The 22,107-nt window shown below is 38.4% G+C and overlaps 1 protein-coding gene across 1 annotated transcript; it reads right to left on the bottom strand.

The window, feature by feature from the left end:
• Positions 1-10,578: 10,578 nt before the first annotated feature.
• On the bottom strand, positions 10,579-13,691 carry LOC139707806 (serine/threonine-protein kinase PLK4-like). The gene is given in 3 exon segments (XM_071619688.1): positions 10,579-10,957; positions 11,115-11,345; positions 11,348-13,691. Coding segments are annotated over 3 exon segments (2,679 nt in total). The 3' UTR covers positions 10,579-10,853.
• Positions 13,692-22,107: the final 8,416 nt, after the last annotated feature.

The raw sequence follows: 22,107 nt of genomic DNA, 5'->3' as shown, positions 1-22,107 counted from the left end.
CCCATATTTCATTTCATTTTTCTTCAAGAACTAGAGAACATTTTTAAAAGATTTGATTTATCATCTGTGTAGGAATGGTGGAAAAGCTCCATAAACTCAACAAACAGGACTGTAGAGGCCTGTCACAGAAGAGAAGGGGGAAGGGGGAAGAAGAGAGAGGGAAGGGGGAAGAGAGGGGGAGGGGGATGGGGAGAGGGAGAGGGAGAGGGTATTGATATTTATGAGCTCAATGGGGGATGAGGAGGAGCAGGGGGGAGTGGGCTCTTACTTCTTTATTGGCTGAGAGTTCACGCCACTTTGGGGATTTGGAGGTGTGCCATTGTGCCATTAAAAGTTCACGCCATTCAGTGTCATGGACCTGAGCTCCTGGAAGAGAAATGCTCCAGGCACCATCTTTTTTTTTTTAAGAGAGAAAGAGAGAGAGAGAGAGAGAATTTTTTTATTTTTATTTATTTTTTTTTTAGTTTTCAGCAGACACAACATCTTTCTTTGTAGGTGGTGCTGAGGATGGAACCTGGGCCGCAAGCATGCCAGGTGAGTGCTCTATGCCTTGAGCCACATTCCCAGCCCCTCCAGGCACCATCTTTACCAACAATCCGAGCTTTTTACATATGAATAAAGCAGAATCAATTTAGGTGACATTTAAAAGAATTAATCTCTTCTAAATGAGGTAGTGTAGTTTATGTGTCCCAATAAAGGTCCTCAATTCATTTTGTTTTCATATGTAAGACCTTTTTATTAAAATGGCCCTGAACCATAGAAACATTCCAAACATTTCAGTAAACACCTTTCTCTGGTGTGGCAGGAAAATAAAAGTGGGACAAACTTGAATTCAAACTACATGAAAGATCAATCTCTCTCTTTCTTTCCTTTTTTTTTTTGTTTTTTTTTTTTTTTGTTTTTTGTGGTACTGGGAATTAAACCCAGGGCCTGATGCTTAGAAGGCAAGCACTCTACTAGCTGAGCTATATCCCCAGTCCCATATTTTGGGAGACAAAACCAGGGATTGAAGTCATGGGCACTCTACCACTGAGCCACATACCTACCCTTATTTTTTATTTTTACTTAGAGAAAGGTTTTCACTGAGTTGCTTAGCTTCTCACCATTGCTGAGACTGACTTCAAATTCAGGATCCTCCTCTCTCAGACTCTGAAGCAGCTGAGATTACAGGCATGCACCACCATGCATGGCCAACTTCCATCTCAAAAACTAAAGTACACAGCAAATTAGGTCACAGGCTGTCAACAAATAGGTACACTTTGTAAAAAACTATTTTTAGTTGTTGATAGACCTTTATTTTGTTTACTTATATGTAATTCTGGGAATTAAAAGAAGTGCCAGACAAGTTAGCTACCACTGAGCTCCAGCCCCAGCCCCCTGGTACATATATTTTTTTTTTTCATGGTGGATACTAGAGATTGAAATTAGGAACACTGGACTACTGAGACTCAGTCTCAGGGTTATTTTTTACTTCATTAAGAGATGAGGTTTCACTGAGTCATTTAGCACCTCACTTTTGCTAAGGCTGTTTTGAAATTTGATGCTTTTGCCTCAGCCTCTCCAGCAACTGGGATTACAGGCCTGCACCAACACAGCCAGCCTTTGGTATATTTTCAATACCTATTATAAATAGATTTTAACCAGTAGCCTTAAGTCTTTTCTAATATATGTTTGTATTGAATCCATAACCCAGAAATCAGTGAAACAGGGAATCTAGTTTTATCTCCAAAACTGTTTCATCTATTAGAGTGTCTGAGTTAAGATTACCCATTGAAGAATTTACTGTATATTGTGGTTTCATCTTGACCTCCCATATGTACCTCGTTCTGAATTTTAGAACAGTCTGAAACAAGGTGCCCACAGATACCAAATATCTTGGAGTACTTTATAAACACCAGTATCTGAGTCTTGCCTTCTAGAGACCAGTTTTAATTTTAAGTGTGTAGTTTCTAAAGGCATTAGTTGAATAATCTGCAGCTGGAAGGCATTTTCTGATAATACCTTTTATCTAAAAGACACTTGTTTCCTTTTATTGGATACTGTGAATGAAGATACAATAAAAATAGAAGTGTAGCAATATCTTCAGCAAAAGGATTTCAATTGCTTTACATATATACCCATATTTTTTTAAAAATTTAGTTTGAATTTAAATTACATGATAGTTCAATCTATCTCTTTCTCTCTTTTATTTTATTTATTTACTTATTTGTGGTAATGAGGATTGAACCCAGGGATTAATCATGGGCATTTTACCAATGTGCTACATACCCAGTCTCCACCACTTTTATTTATTTATTTATTATTGAGACAGGGTTTACTGATATGCTTAGAAATTTGCCAAGTTTTTGAGTCTGGTCTCTAACTTGAGATCCTCTTGTCTCACCCTTCTAAGGCACAGAGAGTACCGGCATGTACAACCTTGTGGTAGTACCCCAAATTATTACTAGTGGATTATGTAGCATATTTATTTTGGGCTTTTAAAGAACCTTAACACTTTTATCAAAAATATATTTATTAAATTTATGCTGTTGCCAACATTTTTTACATGTTTTTGTACCCTGAATCCTTATGTTTATTTACATATTTTTTAATTTTTGGTTTGGTGATGAGTATTGAACCCGGGGGTGCTTTCCATTGAGCCACATTCACTGTCTTTTTTATGTTATATTTTGAGACAGGCTCTCACTAAGTTTCTTGGAGCCTTGTTAAGTGAATGAGGCTGTCTTCAAACTACCAATTCTTCTGCCTCATTTTCCTGAACTTCTAGGATTCCAGGCATGTTTCATCACTCATGACAATTTTACATTATTATAATAGCCATTACAACAGCACTGTACAGGCTGCAGGAAATTCATTTGATTTATGAATTAAATCCCTGAGGCAAATTTATGTGAAGTAGCCAGTGTAAAAGTGTTGTGTAAAGATTCCTTGGGAATAAACAGGGATTTTTTTTTTCTAACCTCTTTTGTGAATGACTGTTGGAAACCATAGTCCATAAAAGTTCTAGAAAAAAGAATGCAAATTTATTTGTTTGCAGTTTACAGATATTTGCACATGCCCAGTCACCTTTGCATCTAAAACTTTAAACTTCAGAACATAGTAACTAGAACAAAATTTTTTTAAAGTTGAAACAGTGCACAAACAAATTTCTTTTAGGAGCAATTGGTAGTTGTGGAGTTATTACTGTGGTCAGCAGAATTGGGCCAGGGCTCTGGAAGGTCTCGCTCAGGGTATTGGTGATTTACTTTATTCTACACTATTACACCCACAATACAATACTCCCAGCAATAGTAATTGAGAAAATATGCTGATAATGTCTTGAGCTAAACTGGCACCTTTGATATTTGCCTACTTCTCTGCACTGATCCCAGCTGAGTAATTAACATGGAACCAGAATGTGAATAGGGTATTTCCTGGGCTTATTGTTTTGGGGTCAGCTGCTCCATTAGGGTGGGGGGGGGGTCTGAAACCAGGCTGGTGCAAGTATTTTTGTATATGTTCCTTTGCTCTGGCTGAGGTCTATCATTTTAAATGACAAAAGATTTAGAGTAATGTGCTTGGACTTATTTTTCATACACTTCACAGTTTACATCAAGAAGAAATGCCGCAGTCTGGCTGGGCACAAATAACCGAGCCACCACAAAGCCTTGTAGGTTCAAACAGCAACACTTTATTTCAACTCTCACCGGCACTGCACGCGTACTTTTTCCGCCAACGCCACTCACATAGCCCTTCCAGCAACCCCCCACACTGGAAATCCCCCCTCTGGCACTTCCCCAACCAATGTGAACTCTCTGGGAATCCTCAGGAGAACTCCAAAGTAGAGCAAGAACTTCAAATTAGCAGGCGCCCAAGGCAGCAAGAGCCACCCCATTGCCCGACAGTAAAGGTCAAATATTCAATGCAATTAATCTAGCATCACAGCAATTAGATATAGCTTAACTCAAATCATCATCTCAATGGTTCCCTGGCTTAACCTTTCAAACATTCCTTGTCACCTTTCAAACATTCTCTCTGGCAAATGCCAGGCATCATTCTGACTGGCTGTGGCTCTCAACAAAGAAACAACAGGTGGAATTTATCTCAATACCCCTTTACATACAAAATATAGGTTGTCATTGAATATGTTGGAAGTTTAATCAAGGTTTATTCATTAGAGAACAGGCTGATCTAGAGAGAATGTAAAGTACCACAAAGTCCTATGTTTTCAAAACAAAAAGAAATGTGAGATATATAGGCATTCAGAAGAATTTTTTTAAATTTTTTCTTTGTTTATTTTATTTCATTTTTTAAATAGAAAGCAAATAGAGGAAAAAGGAGACCAAGGTGGGAAATATAATTACTGACAGGACTATGAAACATTAAAAAATAGAATCTAGATTTCAGAAAAGAAAGATTTGACATATTGTATTCGGAGATGTGGATGTCATGAGTGTCCATGATAAGAATGTTGTAAGCTTCTGAAAGAAAATTGATATGGTGAAAGAAGCTTATGTAACTCAGATCCTCACTTAAGCCACTTTCTGCCCCCCAAATAAGCCATGCTACGTAAACCACTGCTTGACTCTACTGCTGAATACTGAATAAAGAAAGATTGCCAACAAAAGGTTTGCTTCATACCTTCCACCTTTGTCATGTTTGTGTCATTTATGCAATTGTTAATCAATCCAAAATTATACAAACAGTAATGACATTTCAGCCCCTTTGAAATTTGTCAGTGAATTCCTGACCATTTTGATGGAGGCTCACAGCAGGCCTAGCAGGTGCCCTGGAGAAGACTTGGACCTGAATGGCAGCATTAGAACCTTATTTTCTTTTTTTTTTTTTTTTTTTTTTTTTTTTTTTCTGGCTGTGTTTTTTGTTTATTAAATACTTGATACATTGACATTTAGAAATTTCTATTTGCCTGATTTCAGATGGTCATATATCACATAAAAGAAAATTAGAAACGATTATAACTTTTCCCAAGTCAGAGGAAATTCAATATCTAGTACATTGTGCATTTTTACTACGTGCCATTAAAAAATATATTTCTAAGTTCCAATTGCCTTTCTAACTCTACCACTGGTAATGATGATGGACTGTGATTGTCTAGCAGCAATCCAGATTTTAATCCAATTCAGCCACTTGGCCTTATACTTTTAAGTTGCACAACAAAAATGCAGGTGATCTAAACTGCTAGAAGGGGTATTCTTTTTTTTTTTAATTTTTTATCCCAGTGCCGGTGAAGAACTCAACAAGTAATGCTCAATCAAAGAGTCAACTTACTTTGGGAGGAAACTTACTTTGGGAGGAAATGGACATATTGATAGATTCCTCCGCTTTGAACTGCTTGCAGAACTTGCCTGGACTATGTAACTATCGTTTGGTGCAGCGAATTGTGGTAATGCTGGCATATCTTTGCTGATGGTGTCACTAGTGATGCAATTTTTATTTCCTTGCCAGCGCACCCCATGTTAATTGTGGTAGTGCTGACATATCTTTGCTGATGGTGTCACCAGTGATGCAATTTTTTCCCCAGGAGCCGTCAATTGGCTTGGTGTCGTGGCATTTCTGTATCCTCCTCCCTTCTGCTAGTGATGGTCTAAAATTTGGGGGCCAATGGCTTATGCTGGACCGGTAGTCAGTGACGGGTATGATCCAATTGCAGTGGTATCAACCTAAGACAGGAGGCTGACGCCTAAAGGTCAGTTTTCCGATGACGGGTAAGAACCATATGTTGAATTGGACAACCTACCAGGCACGGTCCATAAGCCACATTAACCTCACTCCCCCACTGGCACCAAGGCCAAATTTGGGGGCCAACAGAGGTGAGGCAAAGAACCTCACCCCCCCACTGGTGCATAGACCTATCCACAAGTATGGCTGTATGCTGGACCGGTAGTCAGTGACGGGTATGATTCAATTGCAGTGGTATCAACCTAAGACAGGAGGCTGACGCCTAAAGGTCAGTTTTCCGATGACGGGTAAGAACCATATGTTGAATTGGACAACCTACCAGGCATGGTCCTTAAGCCACATTGCTTGTTGTTTAATTAATCAGAAGGGGGGAGATGCTGGGAGCCATTAGCCAAGTAGGTATGACAATTTCCTTGCCAGCGTACCCCATGTTGCTGACATGTTGCAGCGACATTGAATGTAGGTGACCTTGCTCAAGGACCAAGGCAGATTAGGGTGTTCCCGGTTTTAAGATAATCCTGTTTAGGGCGTTCCCAGTTTAGGTTCCAGGCTTAAGGTTTAAGATTATTCCTGCTGGGAATAGGGCGTATCCTGCTGCCTGAGTTCCCCTTGAGTTCTCACGGGATTCAGACAGTATATTTTGGAGATAGAAGCCCAGAGAACGTGGATTTGGGCAGAGAACGTGGACTTCCCCAGAACGTGATTGTAGACGGCTGGTGTGAGTTCGGGAATAAAGAGTTGCTGTTTGAATCTACAAGCTGTGTGGTGGCTCGTGATTGTGTGCCCAGCCAGACTGCGGCATTTGTGCCCAGCCAGACTGCGGCACGTGCCATTAAAAAATATATTTCTAAGTTCCAATTGCCTTTCTAACTCTACCACTGGTAATGATGATGGACTGTGATTGTCTAACAGCAATCCAGATTTTAATCCAATTCAGCCACTTGGCCTTATACTTTTAAGTTGTACAACAAAAATGCAGGTGATCTAAACTGCTAGAAGGGGTATTCTTTTTTTTTTTTAATTTTTTATTGTTGGCTGTTCAAAACATTACATAGTTTTTGATATATCATATTTCACACTTTGATTCAAGTGGGTTATGAGCTACCATTTTTACCCCATATACAGATTGCAGAATCACATCAGTTACACATCCATTGATTTACATGTTGCCATACTAGTGTCTGTTGTGTTCTGCTGCCTTTCCTATCCTCTACTATTCCCCCTCCCCTCCCCTCCCCTCCCCTCTTCTCTCTCTGCCCCCTCTACTGACATTCATTTGTCCCCCTTGTATTATTTTTCCCTTTCCCCTCACTTCCTCTTGTATGTACTTTTGTATAACTCTGAGGGTCTCCTTCCATTTCCATGCAATTTCCCTTCTCTCTCCCTTTCCCTCCCACCTCTCATCCCTGTTTAATGTTAATCTTCTTCTCATGCTCTTCGACCCTACTCTGTTCTTAGTTACTCTCCTTATATCAAAGAAGACATTTGGCATTTGTTTTTTAGGGATTGTCTAGCTTCACTTAGCATAATATGCTCGAATGCCATACATTTCCCTGTAAATTCTATGATTTTGTCATTTTTTAATGCAGAGTAATACTCCATTGTGTATAAATGCCACATTTTTTTTTTATCCATTCATCTATTGAAGGACATCTAGGTTGGTTCTACAGTCTTGCTATTGTGAATTGTGCTGCTATGAACATCGATGTAGCAGTGTCCCTGTAGCATGCTCTTTTTAGGTCTTTAGGGAATAGACCAAGAACGGGAATAGCTGGGTCAAATGGTGGCTCCATTCCCAGCTTTCCAAGAAATCTCCATACTGCTTTCCAAATTGGCCGCAACAATTTGCAGTCCCACCAGCAATGTACAAGTGTACCCTTTTCCCCACATCCTCGCCAGCACTTGTTGTTGTTTGACTTCATAATGGCTGCCAATCTTACTGGAGTGAGATGGTATCTTAGGGTGGTTTTGATTTGCATTTCTCTGACTGCTAGAGATGGTGAGCATTTTTTCATGTACTTGTTGATTGATTGTATGTCCTTCTCTGAGAAGTGTCTGTTGAGGTCCTTGGCCCATTTGTTGATTGGGTTGTTTGTTCTCTTATTGTCTAATTTTTTGAGTTCTTTGTATACTCTGGATATTAGGGTTCTATCTGAAGTGTGAGGAGTAAAGATTTGTTCCCAGGATATAGGCTCTCTATTTACCTCTCTTATTGTTTCTTTTGCTGAGAAAAAACGTTTTAGTTTGAGTAAGTCCCATTTGTTGATTCTAGTTATTAACTTTTGTGCTATGGGTGTCCTATAGAGGAATTTGGAGCCCGACCCCACAGTATGTAGAACATAGCCAATTTTTTCTTCTATCAGACGGCGTGTCTCTGATTTGATATCAAGCTCCTTGATCCATTTTGAATTAACTTTTGTGCATGGCGAGAGAAAGGGATTCAGTTTCATTTTGTTGCATATGGATTTCCAGTTTTCCCAGCACCATTTGTTGAAGATGCTATCCTTCCTCCATTGCATGCTTTTAGCCCCTTTATCAAATATAAGGTAGTTGTAGTTTTGTGGATTGGTTTCTGTGTCCTCTATTCTGTACCATTGGTCCACCTGCCTGTTTTGGTACCAGTACCATGCTGTTTTTGTTACTATTGCTCTGTAGTATAGTTTGAAGTCTGGTATCGCTATACCGCCTGATTCACACTTCCTGCTTAGCATTGTTTTTGCTATTCTGGGTCGTTTATTTTTCCATATGAATTTCATGATTGCTTTCTCTATTTCTACAAGAAATGCCGTTGGGATTTTGATTGGCATTGCATTAAACCTATACAGAACTTTTGGTAATATCGCCATTTTGATGATGTTGGTTCTGCCTATCCATGAACAGGGTATATTTTTCCATCTTCTAAGATCTTCTATTTCTCTCTTTAGGGTTCTGTAGTTTTCATTGTATAAGTCTTTCACCTCTTTTGTTAGGTTGATTCCCAAGTATTTTATTTTTTTTGAAGATATTGTGAATGGAGGGGTTGTCCTCATTTCCATTTCAGAGGATTTGTTGCTGATATACAGGAATGCCTTTGATTTATGCGTGTTGATTTCATATCCTGCCAATTTGCTGAATTCATTTATTAGCTCTAATAGTTTCTTTGTAGACCCTTTTGGGTCTGCTAGGTATAGAATCATGTCATCTGCAAATAGTGATAATTTAAGTTCTTCTTTTCCTATTTTGATGCCTTTAATTTCTTTCATCTGGCTAATTGCTCTGGCCAGTGTTTTGAGAACTATGTTGAACAGAAGTGGTGAGAGAGGGCATCCCTGTCTTGTTCCAGATTTTAGAGGGAATGCCTTCAATTTTTCTCCATTCAGAATGATGCTAGCCTGAGGCTTAGCATAGATTGCTTTTACAATATTGAGGTATGTTCCTGTTATCCCTAATTTTTCTAGAGTTTTGAACATAAAGGGATGCTGTACTTTGTTGAATGCTTTTTCCGCATCTATCGAGATGATCATATGGTTCTTATTTTTAAGTCTATTGATGTGGTGAATAACATTTATTGATTTCCGTATATTAAACCAGCCTTGCATCCCAGGGATGAATCCTACTTGATCATGGTGCACAATTTTTTTGATATGTTTTTGTATCCAATTCGCCAGAATTTTATTGAGGATTTTTGCATCTAGGTTCATTAGAGATATTGGTCTGTAGTTTTCTTTCTTTGAAGTGTCTTTGTCTGCTTTAGGTATCAGGGTGATGTTGGCCTCGGAGAATGAATTTGGAAGTTCTCCCTCTTTTTCTATTTCCTGAAGTAGCTTGAAAAGTATTGGTATTAGTTCCTCTTTAAAGGTTTTGTAAAACTCTGCTGTATACCCATCCGGTCCTGGGCTTTTCTTAGTTGGTAGTCTTTTGATGGTTTCTTCTATTTCCTCAATTGATATTGGTCTGTTTAGGTTGTCTATATCCTCCTGACTCAATCTGGGCAGATCATATGACTTTAGAAATTTATCGATGCCTTCACTATCTTCTAATTTATTGGAGTATAAGGATTCAAAATAATTTTTTATTATCTTCTGTATATCTGAAGTGTCTGTTGTGATATTGCCTTTTTCATCCTGTATGCTAGTAATTTGAGTTCTCTCTCTTCTTCTCTTCACTAGCATGGCTAAGGGTCTGTCAATTTTGTTTATTTTTTCAAAGAACCAACTTTTAGTTTTGTCAATTTTTTCAATTGTTTCTTTTGTTTCGATTTCATTAATTTCAGCTCTGATTTTAATTATTTCTTGCCTTCTACTTCTTTTGCCGCTGTTTTGCTCTTCTTTTTCTAGGATTTCGAGATGAAGTATGAGATCATTTATTTGTTGTTTTTTTTCTTTTTTTAAGGAATGAACTCCAAGCAATGAATTTTCCTCTTAGAACTGCTTTCAATGTGTCCCATAGAGTCCGATATGTTGTGTCTGTGTTTTCATTAATCTCTAAGAATTTTTTTTAATTTCCTCCTTGATGTCTTCTATAACCCATTGATCATTCAGTAACCTATTGTTCATTCTCCAAGTGATGTATTCTTTTTCCTTCCTTCTTTTATCGTTGATTTTCAGTTCCATTCCATTATGATCAGATAGGATGCATGGTATTATCTCTACTCCTTTATATTGTCTAAGAGTTTCCCTGTGACATAATATATGATCTATTTTTGAGAAGGATCCATGTGCTGCTGAGAAAAAAGTGTAACTGCTTGATGTTGGGTCTACAAAAATAAATATAAAACAACTATACATGTTTACATATGTTACTTATAACAAATACATTTTATTTACATGTTCAAAAATTCCAAACTACAGCATATTTTGTCCATGATTCTCAACATGTCTGGGAAGTAGAGAAACAATAAAAGCATGAATACACCACACACCATTTATATTTTTGCTTTTAAAAAAACATTCAATACAAATATACTCAGTAAGCTTGAGGGTATGTTTTCAGAGCAAAGTTAGGCATCCTATTGTACTCTGCGACCAATTATTTGTCGACTCTAATTTCATTCAGTTTTCTCTTAGTACACATCCTTTACTGTACAGATTAAAATTCTCTTTAATAGGCTTTCTGAAGAAGTTATATTAAATAAAAAGTCACTTTACTTGAAAGCCAACCAAAAAGTTATTTATTAAATGTAGGTATCTTTTCAATCAATGAAAACCAGGAGTTGCATTAGAAAACATCAACAGGATGGAAGAAAAACACTGTAATTTCTGTTTGATGTATTCCGGTAATTTTTCATTGTCTCCATACCCATTTTTTTTTCTTCTTAAAGTAGGATAATTAGCCAGGCATGGTGGCACATGCCTGTAATCCCAGTGACTGGAGAGGATAAGGCAGGAGGATCATGAGTTCAAAGCCAGCCTCAGCAACTTAGCAAGGGCCTAAGCAACTCAGTGAGACCCTGTTTCTAGTTGTTTGACCATTTGGTGATGTGTAACTGATAGAAGATACTCCTGCCTGGACAACCAGCTGGGACCCATCATTAAACTGAACCCACACAGCTTCACTAGTTAACTGTGTAGCCCAACCAACATTTTTCACAAAAACAGACTTCAAAAGTTGTGCTGATGTAGGAAGACAATCTTTTAGATTATTCGAAGAGACGTTTGTTCCTGAAGCTGTAGTGGTATGGCCAAGTCTTCAGCTGTAACTATAGAAGGATTAAGTATGGGTGCCTGGGTTGGAGTAGTAGCACTATTCATGATCAATCTACCCAAAGATGGTGCATCTCTTATTGCGTAGTTTGGATCCACACAAGGAGGTGTTGACAGGGCCTTAGGTGAACTAGTATTACCAGGTTTTCTTCCCACAATTATTGGGAAAAAGGGAGCACTCCCACTCTTCTTTTACTCTCCTGAAATTACAGATTCCAGTGCTAAACAAATACGATGAGCCTCATTAGCATGGTCCATGTATATTTTTATTTCCTCTTTTAAGCTATGAATTTGATTTTCATCCTTTAAAGTGTAAGATTTCCCAGTCTTTTCAATTACTTGAATTAAATCTTCTGTTTTGTGTATTTTTGCTCCATCATAAAACCAAACCTCAAAATCAGCATCAGGAGAATTCTCCATCAAAATACATTTAGCGTATCTTGTAAAATAAGTGATTTGGGGAGATTTAGATCTTACAAGCTGTACAAATCTGGAAGCATATTGATATTTTCGCCAGTATTTTTCTGGTAAATTGTCAAAGTTGTACCTACTGATGTTATCAGTAGGTAAGGTCGGTTTATCAGCAAGAGGAAAGCCTCTTCCATCATTTGGATAATATATAGTGATCATATTCCCATCACTAGATATTTGAAGTACTTCTTTCACATATTCTTGAGATGCATATTCCTTTAGAAGCTCCACACACACCTCCTCTGAATCAAGTATGCTCACCACAGCCTTTTTAGTTTTCTGTCTGATTGGTTTTAACCTGTGAGCAATCAAAGGAGACGTAATGCTTCGCAGTGTGTGTTTCTGATATCCCACTGTTGACTCCATACCCCTAGTCTTGATTTGTTCTGAAAGAGGATCATTCATTTGCAGATTTCCAAACCACTGTTGTACAATTTCAGTTTGAGGTGTCTGGTCTGAAAATGGAAAAGGACTTTTTCCTGGACAAAGATGATTTGAAAGTGCTTGGTTGTTATCAGGTCTTTCAAAAGATCCAGAACTATGAGATGTCTTTTCTTTAAAGAAATGAAAAATATTGACATTGCTATTTGTGGGTGGATATCGGTCTTCATTTTCTTCTATTCCTGATCTTTTGGACTTTGAAAGTGTTTCTGCTGAGTGACATCGTTCCATTGTATATGTTTTTGCTCGAGATTGACTATTAGAAGTGCCAGATCTATCAGAGGAATGGGCTCTACGGAGGTATCAAGAATGAGGCCTTTCTTCTGCATCTTGAATTACTCTTCCTCTTCCACTGTTACTGGTTTCATGTGCTTGATTTCCCCACTGAGTACAAAAACTGCTTCCATCTCCTGAAGAAAAGTCACTTGAATTTTTATGCTTTGGAAATACAGTCATTTTATTTGGAAGTGGCTGGCCAATCAAGAGTCGTCTTCTGTCAAGTAAACTACTACTTACACTGGTACTGGAAGAAGCCGTAACTGCAGTAGAAATTGTGGCATGTCCACTATCAATTGAGTCTTCTACAGTTCCTAAATCTTTACTTTTTGTTGAAGAATTTTGGGACATAAAAGGATGGTCCAATATTGAAGACAGACTTAAACGATCTGCTGGATTTCTACGAAGTAGCTGGTGAATAAGATCCTTGGCCTCTCTTGACAAAAACGTTGGCATTTCATAATCTGCCAATACAACTTTATTTAATGTGTTCTTGACTGTGTCAGTGTCAAAAGGTGGTCTCCCAATTAGTAATGTATAAAACATGCAGCCCAAGGACCAAACATCAGATTCAAGTCCATGGGCACTTCGAGTTGCAATTTCTGGTGAAATGTAATTAGGAGTTCCATATAATGTATAGTGCTTTTCATGTGGCATTGTCAATTGAGTTGCCAGCCCAAAATCGGCAATCTTGATATTCATATTACGAGTAAGTAAGAGGTTAGAAAGTGTGAGGTCCCGGTGTAATATGCCATGAGAATGAAGATACAACATTCCTGTGATGATCTGGTGCATGAAGTGTCGAGCTTCATTTTCTGAGAAAGGTTTCATTCTATTCTTTAGGTATCTGTTCATTTCACCATTATGACACATTTCTAATACCAGGTACACATAAGTGTTATCTTCAAAATAGTTATATAGCTCCAAGATAGAGGGATGTTTCAATTGACAATGTATTTTCACCTCATTTTGGACTCGCTGTACCATCCCAGCTTTGTACATGGCTTTTTTATCTATCATTTTGATTGCAACTTCCAAACCAGTGTGAATGGACTCAGCTCTGTAGACACCAGCAAATGATCCCTTACCGAGCAGATTTCCGACTTTAAAATCCTCGCTCTTCTCGCCGATGCAGGTCGCCATATTCTCAGGCCCGGGCTGGCGCTCCCGGGGTCAGGTCCCTTTTCACAGTCCCTTCGAGGTGGAGCTCCAGGCAGCCAGCCGGTCGTGGTGCCCATCAGGCTCTACCTTCTAGGCCGCCGCTCCGGGCGACGACGCTAAAGCCACCGAAGGAATTCCTCGACACCATCCGAGGCTTGGGCGGTGCCTCTGCACTCCCATTTTGAAATACTCCTGCTGGTGGCTGTTCAAGCGAGACTGGTGGTAGAACCTTATTTTCCTCCTTCTGAAATTAATCAATATTTTGAGATGACTTTCTGGCTGGAGGCAGAAAACAGGAATCATTTCAGAAGAATTGAGTCAGCTCAGAAATGTGTCAAACCCAGCTGGGCACTCGGCTCAGTAGTTGACTGGTCACAAATATCTGCAGTGGCCTCATGATTGGCAGCCTTGCACAAAGAAAGATCAACTTGGTGCTTGTCAGGTTTCCAGGTAAGTCACATGGATCCCAGGCATTGGGCACTCACCTGCCTTCCTAAAAAACCTGCAAAGCCACTATCCAGTTGTTCATTCTTATGAATTATGTAATACTGTTTGCTATGAAAGAGTATTAGTCAGGTATCTGGTCAAGAAACATTTGAATGTTTTCGTTTTTGCTTTCAGAACACTGGTACCTCCATGAAAACAAGCCCACAATACTTTTTTAATCATGAGTTATTTGGGGAAAAAACATCAGGGTGTTTTATTGGCAGCCAAATTATATTCTAAAGTTCATTGTATTTACCAACCATCACCTAATCATATGCAGCAAAGATTCCAGGTGAACTGAGCCTAAATTGACGACCATCCCAAATATGAGCTAATAAGTTTTAGAATGAGTTAATTAGTGACAGATAATTAGTTAATTTATTCACTATAGGCTGGATGCCAGGTTTCAATCACATGATGTGCAGAGGTTGTATGAAAAACAGCAGTCATCTTATAGACAGTGATTTATTTTTTCTTCATTAAAATTTTGTTGACTCTCTTAGTAAACTGTATTGAACTATAGAAAAATATTTATAGACATATATGCCTTTAATTGTGAAAATATTCTCCCACTACCTTATAAATTTGGTGTGAATATTAGCACAATTATGAAAGCCAAATATCTTAGTCCTGCCTCTAGACATTATGGAAAATATAATTTTTTTAAATAACAAAAAAGAATTTGTTGAATGAATACTAATGATTTTAATGGAGGAAAAAATGATTTGTTGAGACACATAAGGAAAATTGACAATATTAAAATCATATTTAGGATAGAATACAAAGAAATCATAATTAATAAAATAATAAGTGCAAATCATCCAGAAAGATTTTTAAAAATTTGAAAATGCCTTTCCCCCATAAGCCTGCAGAACCATCATTGGATGATGATAGCAGCATAAAATATTTTAGGTTCTAAGGTGGAGACTAAAGAAAAAGAAAAATGTTGATGGCTTCAGAAGTTCTTTTTCTCCTTATAAGTTTTTTTTCTTAATTTTTATTACTTTTAATTTGGTGGAGAGATACTGAAAAACTTCCATGGCCCAGGGAGAATTGCCCCACCTCTCCACCTCCTATGCCCTCCACCCATATTTCTTTTTTTTTTTTTCCTCAATCCACCTTTGTCCCCTCCTCCGCCCTGTCCTTTCCCCAGTGACAGGACTTGGCAGCGGTCACTGTTGGGGAGGAGGAGGGAGGGACGGCCTTGCTCCTTAGCCCCCTCCTCTGCTCCAGAGCTGGTGCGGTCCAACTCTCTCATGCTGAGATGAGGAGGAGGAGGGGGAGGGTGGAGCAGGGAGAGGAGGAAGAGGAGGAGGGGAGGAGGAGGAGTGGGAGGAGGAGGAGAAGGAGGAAGAAGAGTGGAGGAGGAGGAGGGGGAGGGGTGGAGCAGGAGGAGTTGCTAACAGGAGGAGTTATAACAAGGGAACTTGGCGGCGGCAGCCTCAGCTACAGCTTTGGCAGCGAAGGTCAGCGCCCTGGGCAGCCAGCACCTGAAGGACCAATGACAGGAGCCAGTCACCGCGCCTTCCTCAGGGGCTTCGAGGGTGGGTGGGAGGTAGGCAGGGGCTCCAGGTCCCCACCCCGGGCTGTGAGTGCCCACACGGAGCCCCGAGGAGCCGAGCGCCCCCAAGAGGGCTGTTTCTGGGTGCGGGCACCGCTGCCCGAGTGTGCGGAAAAGGGGAGCTGCATCCTGGAGGCGCCTTGGAGCTCGGGAGATGCGGTTTGGGGTGGGGAGGGCGGGAAGCGGTGGGGGAGAAGCGGAGTCGCGGGAGAGAAAGGAGGCCTCCAGCGCCTCGGGAGAACTCCGGAGACGAGTCCCGGAGCGCGAGGCGGGGGGAGGCTGCAGCCCCCGGTGCAGGCCAGAGGTGAGCGCCGAGGCGGGGGGCGGAGGGGCGCAGGCGCGGCCCCCACTGGAGAAGCGAGCGCCTGCCGCCCAGACTGGTGCGGGGTTGGAGACAGCCTAGGCTCCAGCTCTCCCCAGGGCAGCCAGGGGAGGCAGGACTCGGGAAGTGCTGGGGGTGTGTGAAGGTGAAGCGGAGTGTCAGAGGCAACCCCCGGCTGAGCCTCTAGGAGGAGAAGGAGGAGGAGGGGAGCCCCGCCCCGCAGGCGGCCGCCCTTGTCCGCGCCAGGGGCAGAGACAGGGGCGCCACACTACAGGGCCTGACAGGAAGGAGCTGCAGCGGGCAGGGCGGCGGAGGCTCTGGCAGAGCAGGCCAGTCCGCGGATGGGAGCCAGGCCAGCAGCGGTGGGGGCGGGAGCCTGGCCAGCAGCGGTGGGGGCGGGAGCCTGGGGCGGGGAGCCAGAGCCAGGGCCTCAGAGGCGCCAATCTCGCTCCCCCATGACTTAACTTTCTGGGTGGACATGTGTGCCAGAGGTGCGCTGGGGCCAGGCGGGGCAGGAGGAGTCCACCCATATTTCAGCTCAAAATTGTATTCATGGAGTTCTTGATGTCTAAAAAAATTTGCTTTATGAAAAGAACCAACTACTCTCAACTTTTATTCATTGTAATTAAATTATTCCTTTGTACATGGAATAAAAAAAAGAAATTATTAAATTTATTTGAAGACATCCGAATAACATTTGGTTATGCAGTCTGCCTATTTTAATATGAGTTGCAAAATTGAAAACTGCAGAGGAATTCAAAGTCAATAGAAAAATCTCTAAACTTTTTTAAGGACATTCATCTCAAAATGTGGTTTAAAATTAGGCACTTCACCATCTGACACAGGAAGAGAAAGATAAGAAACCAAATAAAATACTAGCAAAGTCTGACAGAAACTCTCTTTCCAAAATTAGACTTATTAATCTTCACATGAGAGACTCCATTTTCTACAGAGGGCTTATTTTTTTTTTAATATACAAGACCTCCTCTCCTCCCCACTAAACTTAGAAAATTACACTGGTTTCTTGGGGCTTCTGCCCAAGTTTCTTCCTTATGAACCACTGACATTTCTGCAAACCTCCTCTAAATATTGTGAGAGATAGAAGTGGCTTTTTATTTGGAAAAGTAGTTGTGATTTAGGATTATCGGTGAAACCCCTTGGGGCTTTATTGAATCATGTCAACAGCTGTCAGTAATAATATGTACTTTGCTGGCTACAACATAATGTATTGATATGTATAAAACAATGTTATAAACTGGAAAAGAAATGTTTTTTTATATATATATATATATATATAATTTATATGCAGTCTTATGAATAATACAGAGTTCTTTGTGAGCATTATGATGCTGTAGATAATAAATTTACCCTGTTCTCTGGCCTGCCAAGAGAGATGTAAAGCAGAATATATTGGTTCACCTTTGTGATAATAAACAATTTTAGTATGTCAGTAAGTTCTAGCAACATTTACTTCTGAGATCTTAAAGAATAGTGTGCTCTAAATGGTTCTTGGAGTGTTTATACTGGCTGTGACTCTCCTGGGTAATGTTTCAGTGAGTGATATGATCAGATAACAAGTGGCACTATTTCTCAAGTATTGATATTGTGATATCTCCTGTAGTTTTATTACCTGGAGTAGCCGATTTTTTCTTAACTGGATCTGTAGTTCTTTGTATGTATTTTTAATATATTTTTTTAAAAGTGGTTTATAAACTTGTGTACATTTTCTAAGTGATATCACCCTTCTTTCTCATTTATTTTTGCATGGATCAGGAATCAATAAGTCCTTGCTGTTCTTGTTTTATCTTCTTGACAAAATACAGACACCCTTATAGGAAATGTTTCTCTTGAAACTGAAATAGCGATCAATTCATCACCTCTTCATGTGTTCCAAATGGTAACAAGACATCTGCATTGGTAGCAAGTCATAATTGATTATATAAATTTAATTTAGAGTAACATGTTTACATAAACTTTGTGAGAATAGCCAAGCTTTCTGTGTTTATTAATTTCTCCTACAATAACAGTAAGGGTGGTGATTTTTGCATAGGAAGAAAAACTCTGATATTCAATCATTCTTTTGGGTGATAACATACAACTGAATTTTTAATATGTTGTAATTTCCTCACAGGATAACAAAGAAGAAATAAATTTATAAGCAGCACTTTATTGAAGGTAATAGCTTTTCTACAATGGGTGAAACATTTCATTTTGTTCTTAGATGAAATCCTGTGCCTCAAACATGTTAAGCAAGTGTTCTACCATTGAGTCACAATCCCAGCTCCAGGCACAAACACAGGTCTTTCAGTTCTTTCTTGATGTGTAGAATTTCTCACCCATGCCTCTGCTGTCTTGATCTAAGTATCCATACATTTACTTCACATTGATACAGTGATTTGATGCACATATACAATACCATTTACTGCCATAAAACAGCATGGTTTATAACTTAAATCAATTTTAAGCATTCAAGCTAATTAGAGTCATAAAGCTATAAGAATAGGGCCTTTTAATCCACTGGTATATTAACCTATTTAAGATGGTTGGGCTTTTTATACAAAAAATCCTGAAGTAGTCCTGAAGAATATTTGGATTAAAACAGGTGAAAAATAATGGTTGAGGCCCACTGCTCTTTTGTGTTTCACTAATATTAATGCAGAGACCACTAGGAGCAGCACACTAGCTGAGCTGAGCTGAATAAAGATGGCCAATTTCAAAGAAAATCATAATTTATATAATACAGGACCTTTTAGATCACATCAGGTTGACTCCTTTGGAAAGCAAATATGTAAGCCATGCAGCTCATAAGACATGACATGGATCATCCACATTCCGCATGGCTTGTGAGGCCTCTGTTTGGCAGCAGAAGACCCTCAACACTGGCTCCCACAAAAGAGATTCCTGCAGTTCAATATTGGGATTAGAAAATTGTAGTAAACTATGGTGAAAGCAATTTTGAAGACAGATGCCTTCTGTTTGTTTCCAGAAAAAAGACAGTAAGGAAAATATGAGTGAAACAGTCCTTTTCCATGAACTCCTATTTGTTTTGCTTTGTGAGCATACCCTATAGAAGAAAATAGAATTCTGACTGTGAGGGGAAATCTGGACCTCCAGTGATTGTTATAGAAGGATAGGAAATGTTGACACCAAGGGTATGCTATCAAATACTTAGCATAGGACTGCCTACTTCATTGAGAGAAGGCTTTGTGGTAAATAGAAAATGCTGGTAAAATCTTTTCTTTTGGTTTCATGAAGCCTAGAGTTTTATTTGATGTTTGAGATCCATTGTCCATTGAAATATAATCTTCTTAGCATCCCTGCCATAGGTTTATATGAAAGGTGATTTAGCATACTGTGGTGGGCTAACATCCATTGCTTCTTTTCATGGGAAACATTTTCTACTAAAAAAAATAAATACTCTTTAATACGGAATTTTATTCAACATTTAGTGGAGGCTTTCTTAAAATGCTTTTATTCAAACACACCCTTTTTTTTAGAGAGAGAGAGAGAGAGATTTTTTAATATTTATTTTTTTTTAGTTTTTGGCGGACACAACATCTTTATTTGTACGTGGTGCTGAGGATCGAACCCACGCCATGCGCATGCCAGGTGAGCACACTACTGCTTGAGCCACATCCCCAGCTCCCTCAAACACACCTTTTATTTAAAATATAGAAATGATTGGCTTTACAAAGCCAGTTATGTAAAAAAAATTCAGACACTTTAAAATAAACAGATCACTCACATTATATTTTCTACAAAAATATTTCATTTACCATTATATTTAGAAATATATAAAAGAATCAAATTATTTCACATACATATAAAAGTTAACCTTAGATAAAACATATATACATTTATACATAGTGTTCTAGAGTGCACATGCACATACATATTCTAAAATATATATAAGATTTCATCGACTTGGAGAAAAATTCCAGGAAGTATCTACTTTTGATATTATTTAATAAACTTTCATGAATAAGTAATTACAAAATCGTGTCTAAACTTGTGAGAAATAGTTTCATATGTTATCTTTATCCCAAGAACATAAGTTTTCAGAGATTTATCAGAGGATAAATAATCTGTCATTCCTCACAGTCTTATCATGCATTCACTACTTTTCTTATTTTTAGCATGGATTCTCTAGTACATTAAGACTTCTTTCTTCATTTGTATATTTAGTTTTCCACTTCTACCTATTTTGTTTTACTTTCTTAATCACTCTTTGTATTCTGTCTTTCTTTATCTCACTCAAAGAATAGATTTAAATCAGACAATATATTATTTTTTAATAAATGAATATATTTTAGTTGCTTCAAAAGTATTTTCTTTTTTTCATAATATGTTACAATTATCCTTGAGTATTACAAACTCCAGAATGGAATATATAAAACATTTCAACATATATAAACATGTTTTTTTTTTTTAATTTTTGTATTTAATTATTATATTTCCTCTGAATTTGCTCACAATCTTTTATAACATAATTTTTAGATTTTATTCTAATTTGTTATAAAACACAGTAGAATGCATTGTAATTCATATTACCCAAATAGAGTACAATTTTTCATATCTCTTGTACACAACAGAGTCACACCATTCATGTCTTCATATATGTAATTAGGGTAATGACATCCATCTCATTCCATCACTTTCCTATCCCCATGCTCCCTTTCTTCCCCTTCCTCCCCACTGCCTTATCTATAGTTTTTTCTATTCCTCCCATGCTTCTCCCTCATTTCCATTACATATCAGAAATTTTATGTCAGAGAAAACATTCAGCATTTGGTTTGGGGGATTGGCTTACTTCACTTAGCATAATATTCTTCAGCTCCATCCATTTACTTGCATATGCCATGATTTCATTCTCTTTAATGATGAGCATTATCCTATTTTGTATAAAAAGATCATTTTCTTTATCAATTCATATACTGAATGGCATCACAGCATACTACAAAAATGCAGCTACAACAATGTTTATAGTAGTACAATTTAAAAAATGATTTTAACTATCAGATTATAAATACTTTTTCTAAAAATCTGATATAAAGGTATAAAAACTCTACATGGTTTCTATTGAACATTGTGGATGTTGAAGGTGTTGAATATTGTCTTATATATTTATCATCAGAAATACTATTAATTCTACTAATAAAATGTTTCTAAAATGAAAATATTAAATGGAGAAGCCAATAAAGTAATAGCCTTGCCTCATAATGTATTAGGTGTAAGACTTTGTGAATATTATAGTATTTTTTAGGTGTAAAACCTTAGCTAGATTTCATTTGAATCTTAGCTTTTCTCACTTAGTAACTTTATAAACTATGATATATCACTTAACTCTGGGATTCTCAGTTTGCTTATCTGTCAATCATTAATAATTGCTCTCAGATTTTTCTGGAAAATTTGAACATGCCCAACATTGTTTCCTTTTTAAAAAATATTTATTTATTTATTTATTTTTTAGAGAGAGAGAGATTTTTTTTTTTTTTTTTAGTTTTTGGCAGACACAACATCTTTGTTTGTATGTGGTGCTGAGGATCGAACCCAGGCCGCACACACTCCAGGCGAGCGCACTACCTCTTGAGCCACATCCCAAGCCCTGTTTTCTTTACTTATATGTTATAAAAGAATTGTTCAGAGTTTTCTAAAGTTAAGTAGCCCTGAAAAAAAGCAAGTGCTCTATACAATGTAGAAATGCAGTGGTCATAACTTTTGAGATCAGAACTACATGAAGCTTGGTTTGTATACTCCATCAATTCAAGTTTTGTAAACAAGGGATAAGACAATGTTTTTATACCATGAAGAAGACCTCATAGCAGGACAGGTAGACACTGCAGTCACTTATCTCCATGAAGTCCCAATATCACATCTACTTATCACATCCACCACATTTGCAAAAAGACATCGCATTACATCAAAACTGGTATATGAGATGTAACGTCACTAAAAGTCTCACCAAGCACAAAAAAATTTGGACACCATACATGGGAGGGAGGAAGCCAGGACCAGATCAAACAGAAACT

Source organism: Marmota flaviventris, chromosome 12 (assembly GCF_047511675.1).
Source record: "Marmota flaviventris isolate mMarFla1 chromosome 12, mMarFla1.hap1, whole genome shotgun sequence".
Classification (NCBI taxonomy): Eukaryota; Metazoa; Chordata; class Mammalia; order Rodentia; family Sciuridae; genus Marmota; species Marmota flaviventris.
The sequence above is the reverse complement of the archived record's forward strand: the minus strand, read 5'-3'. Positions and strand labels throughout refer to the sequence as shown.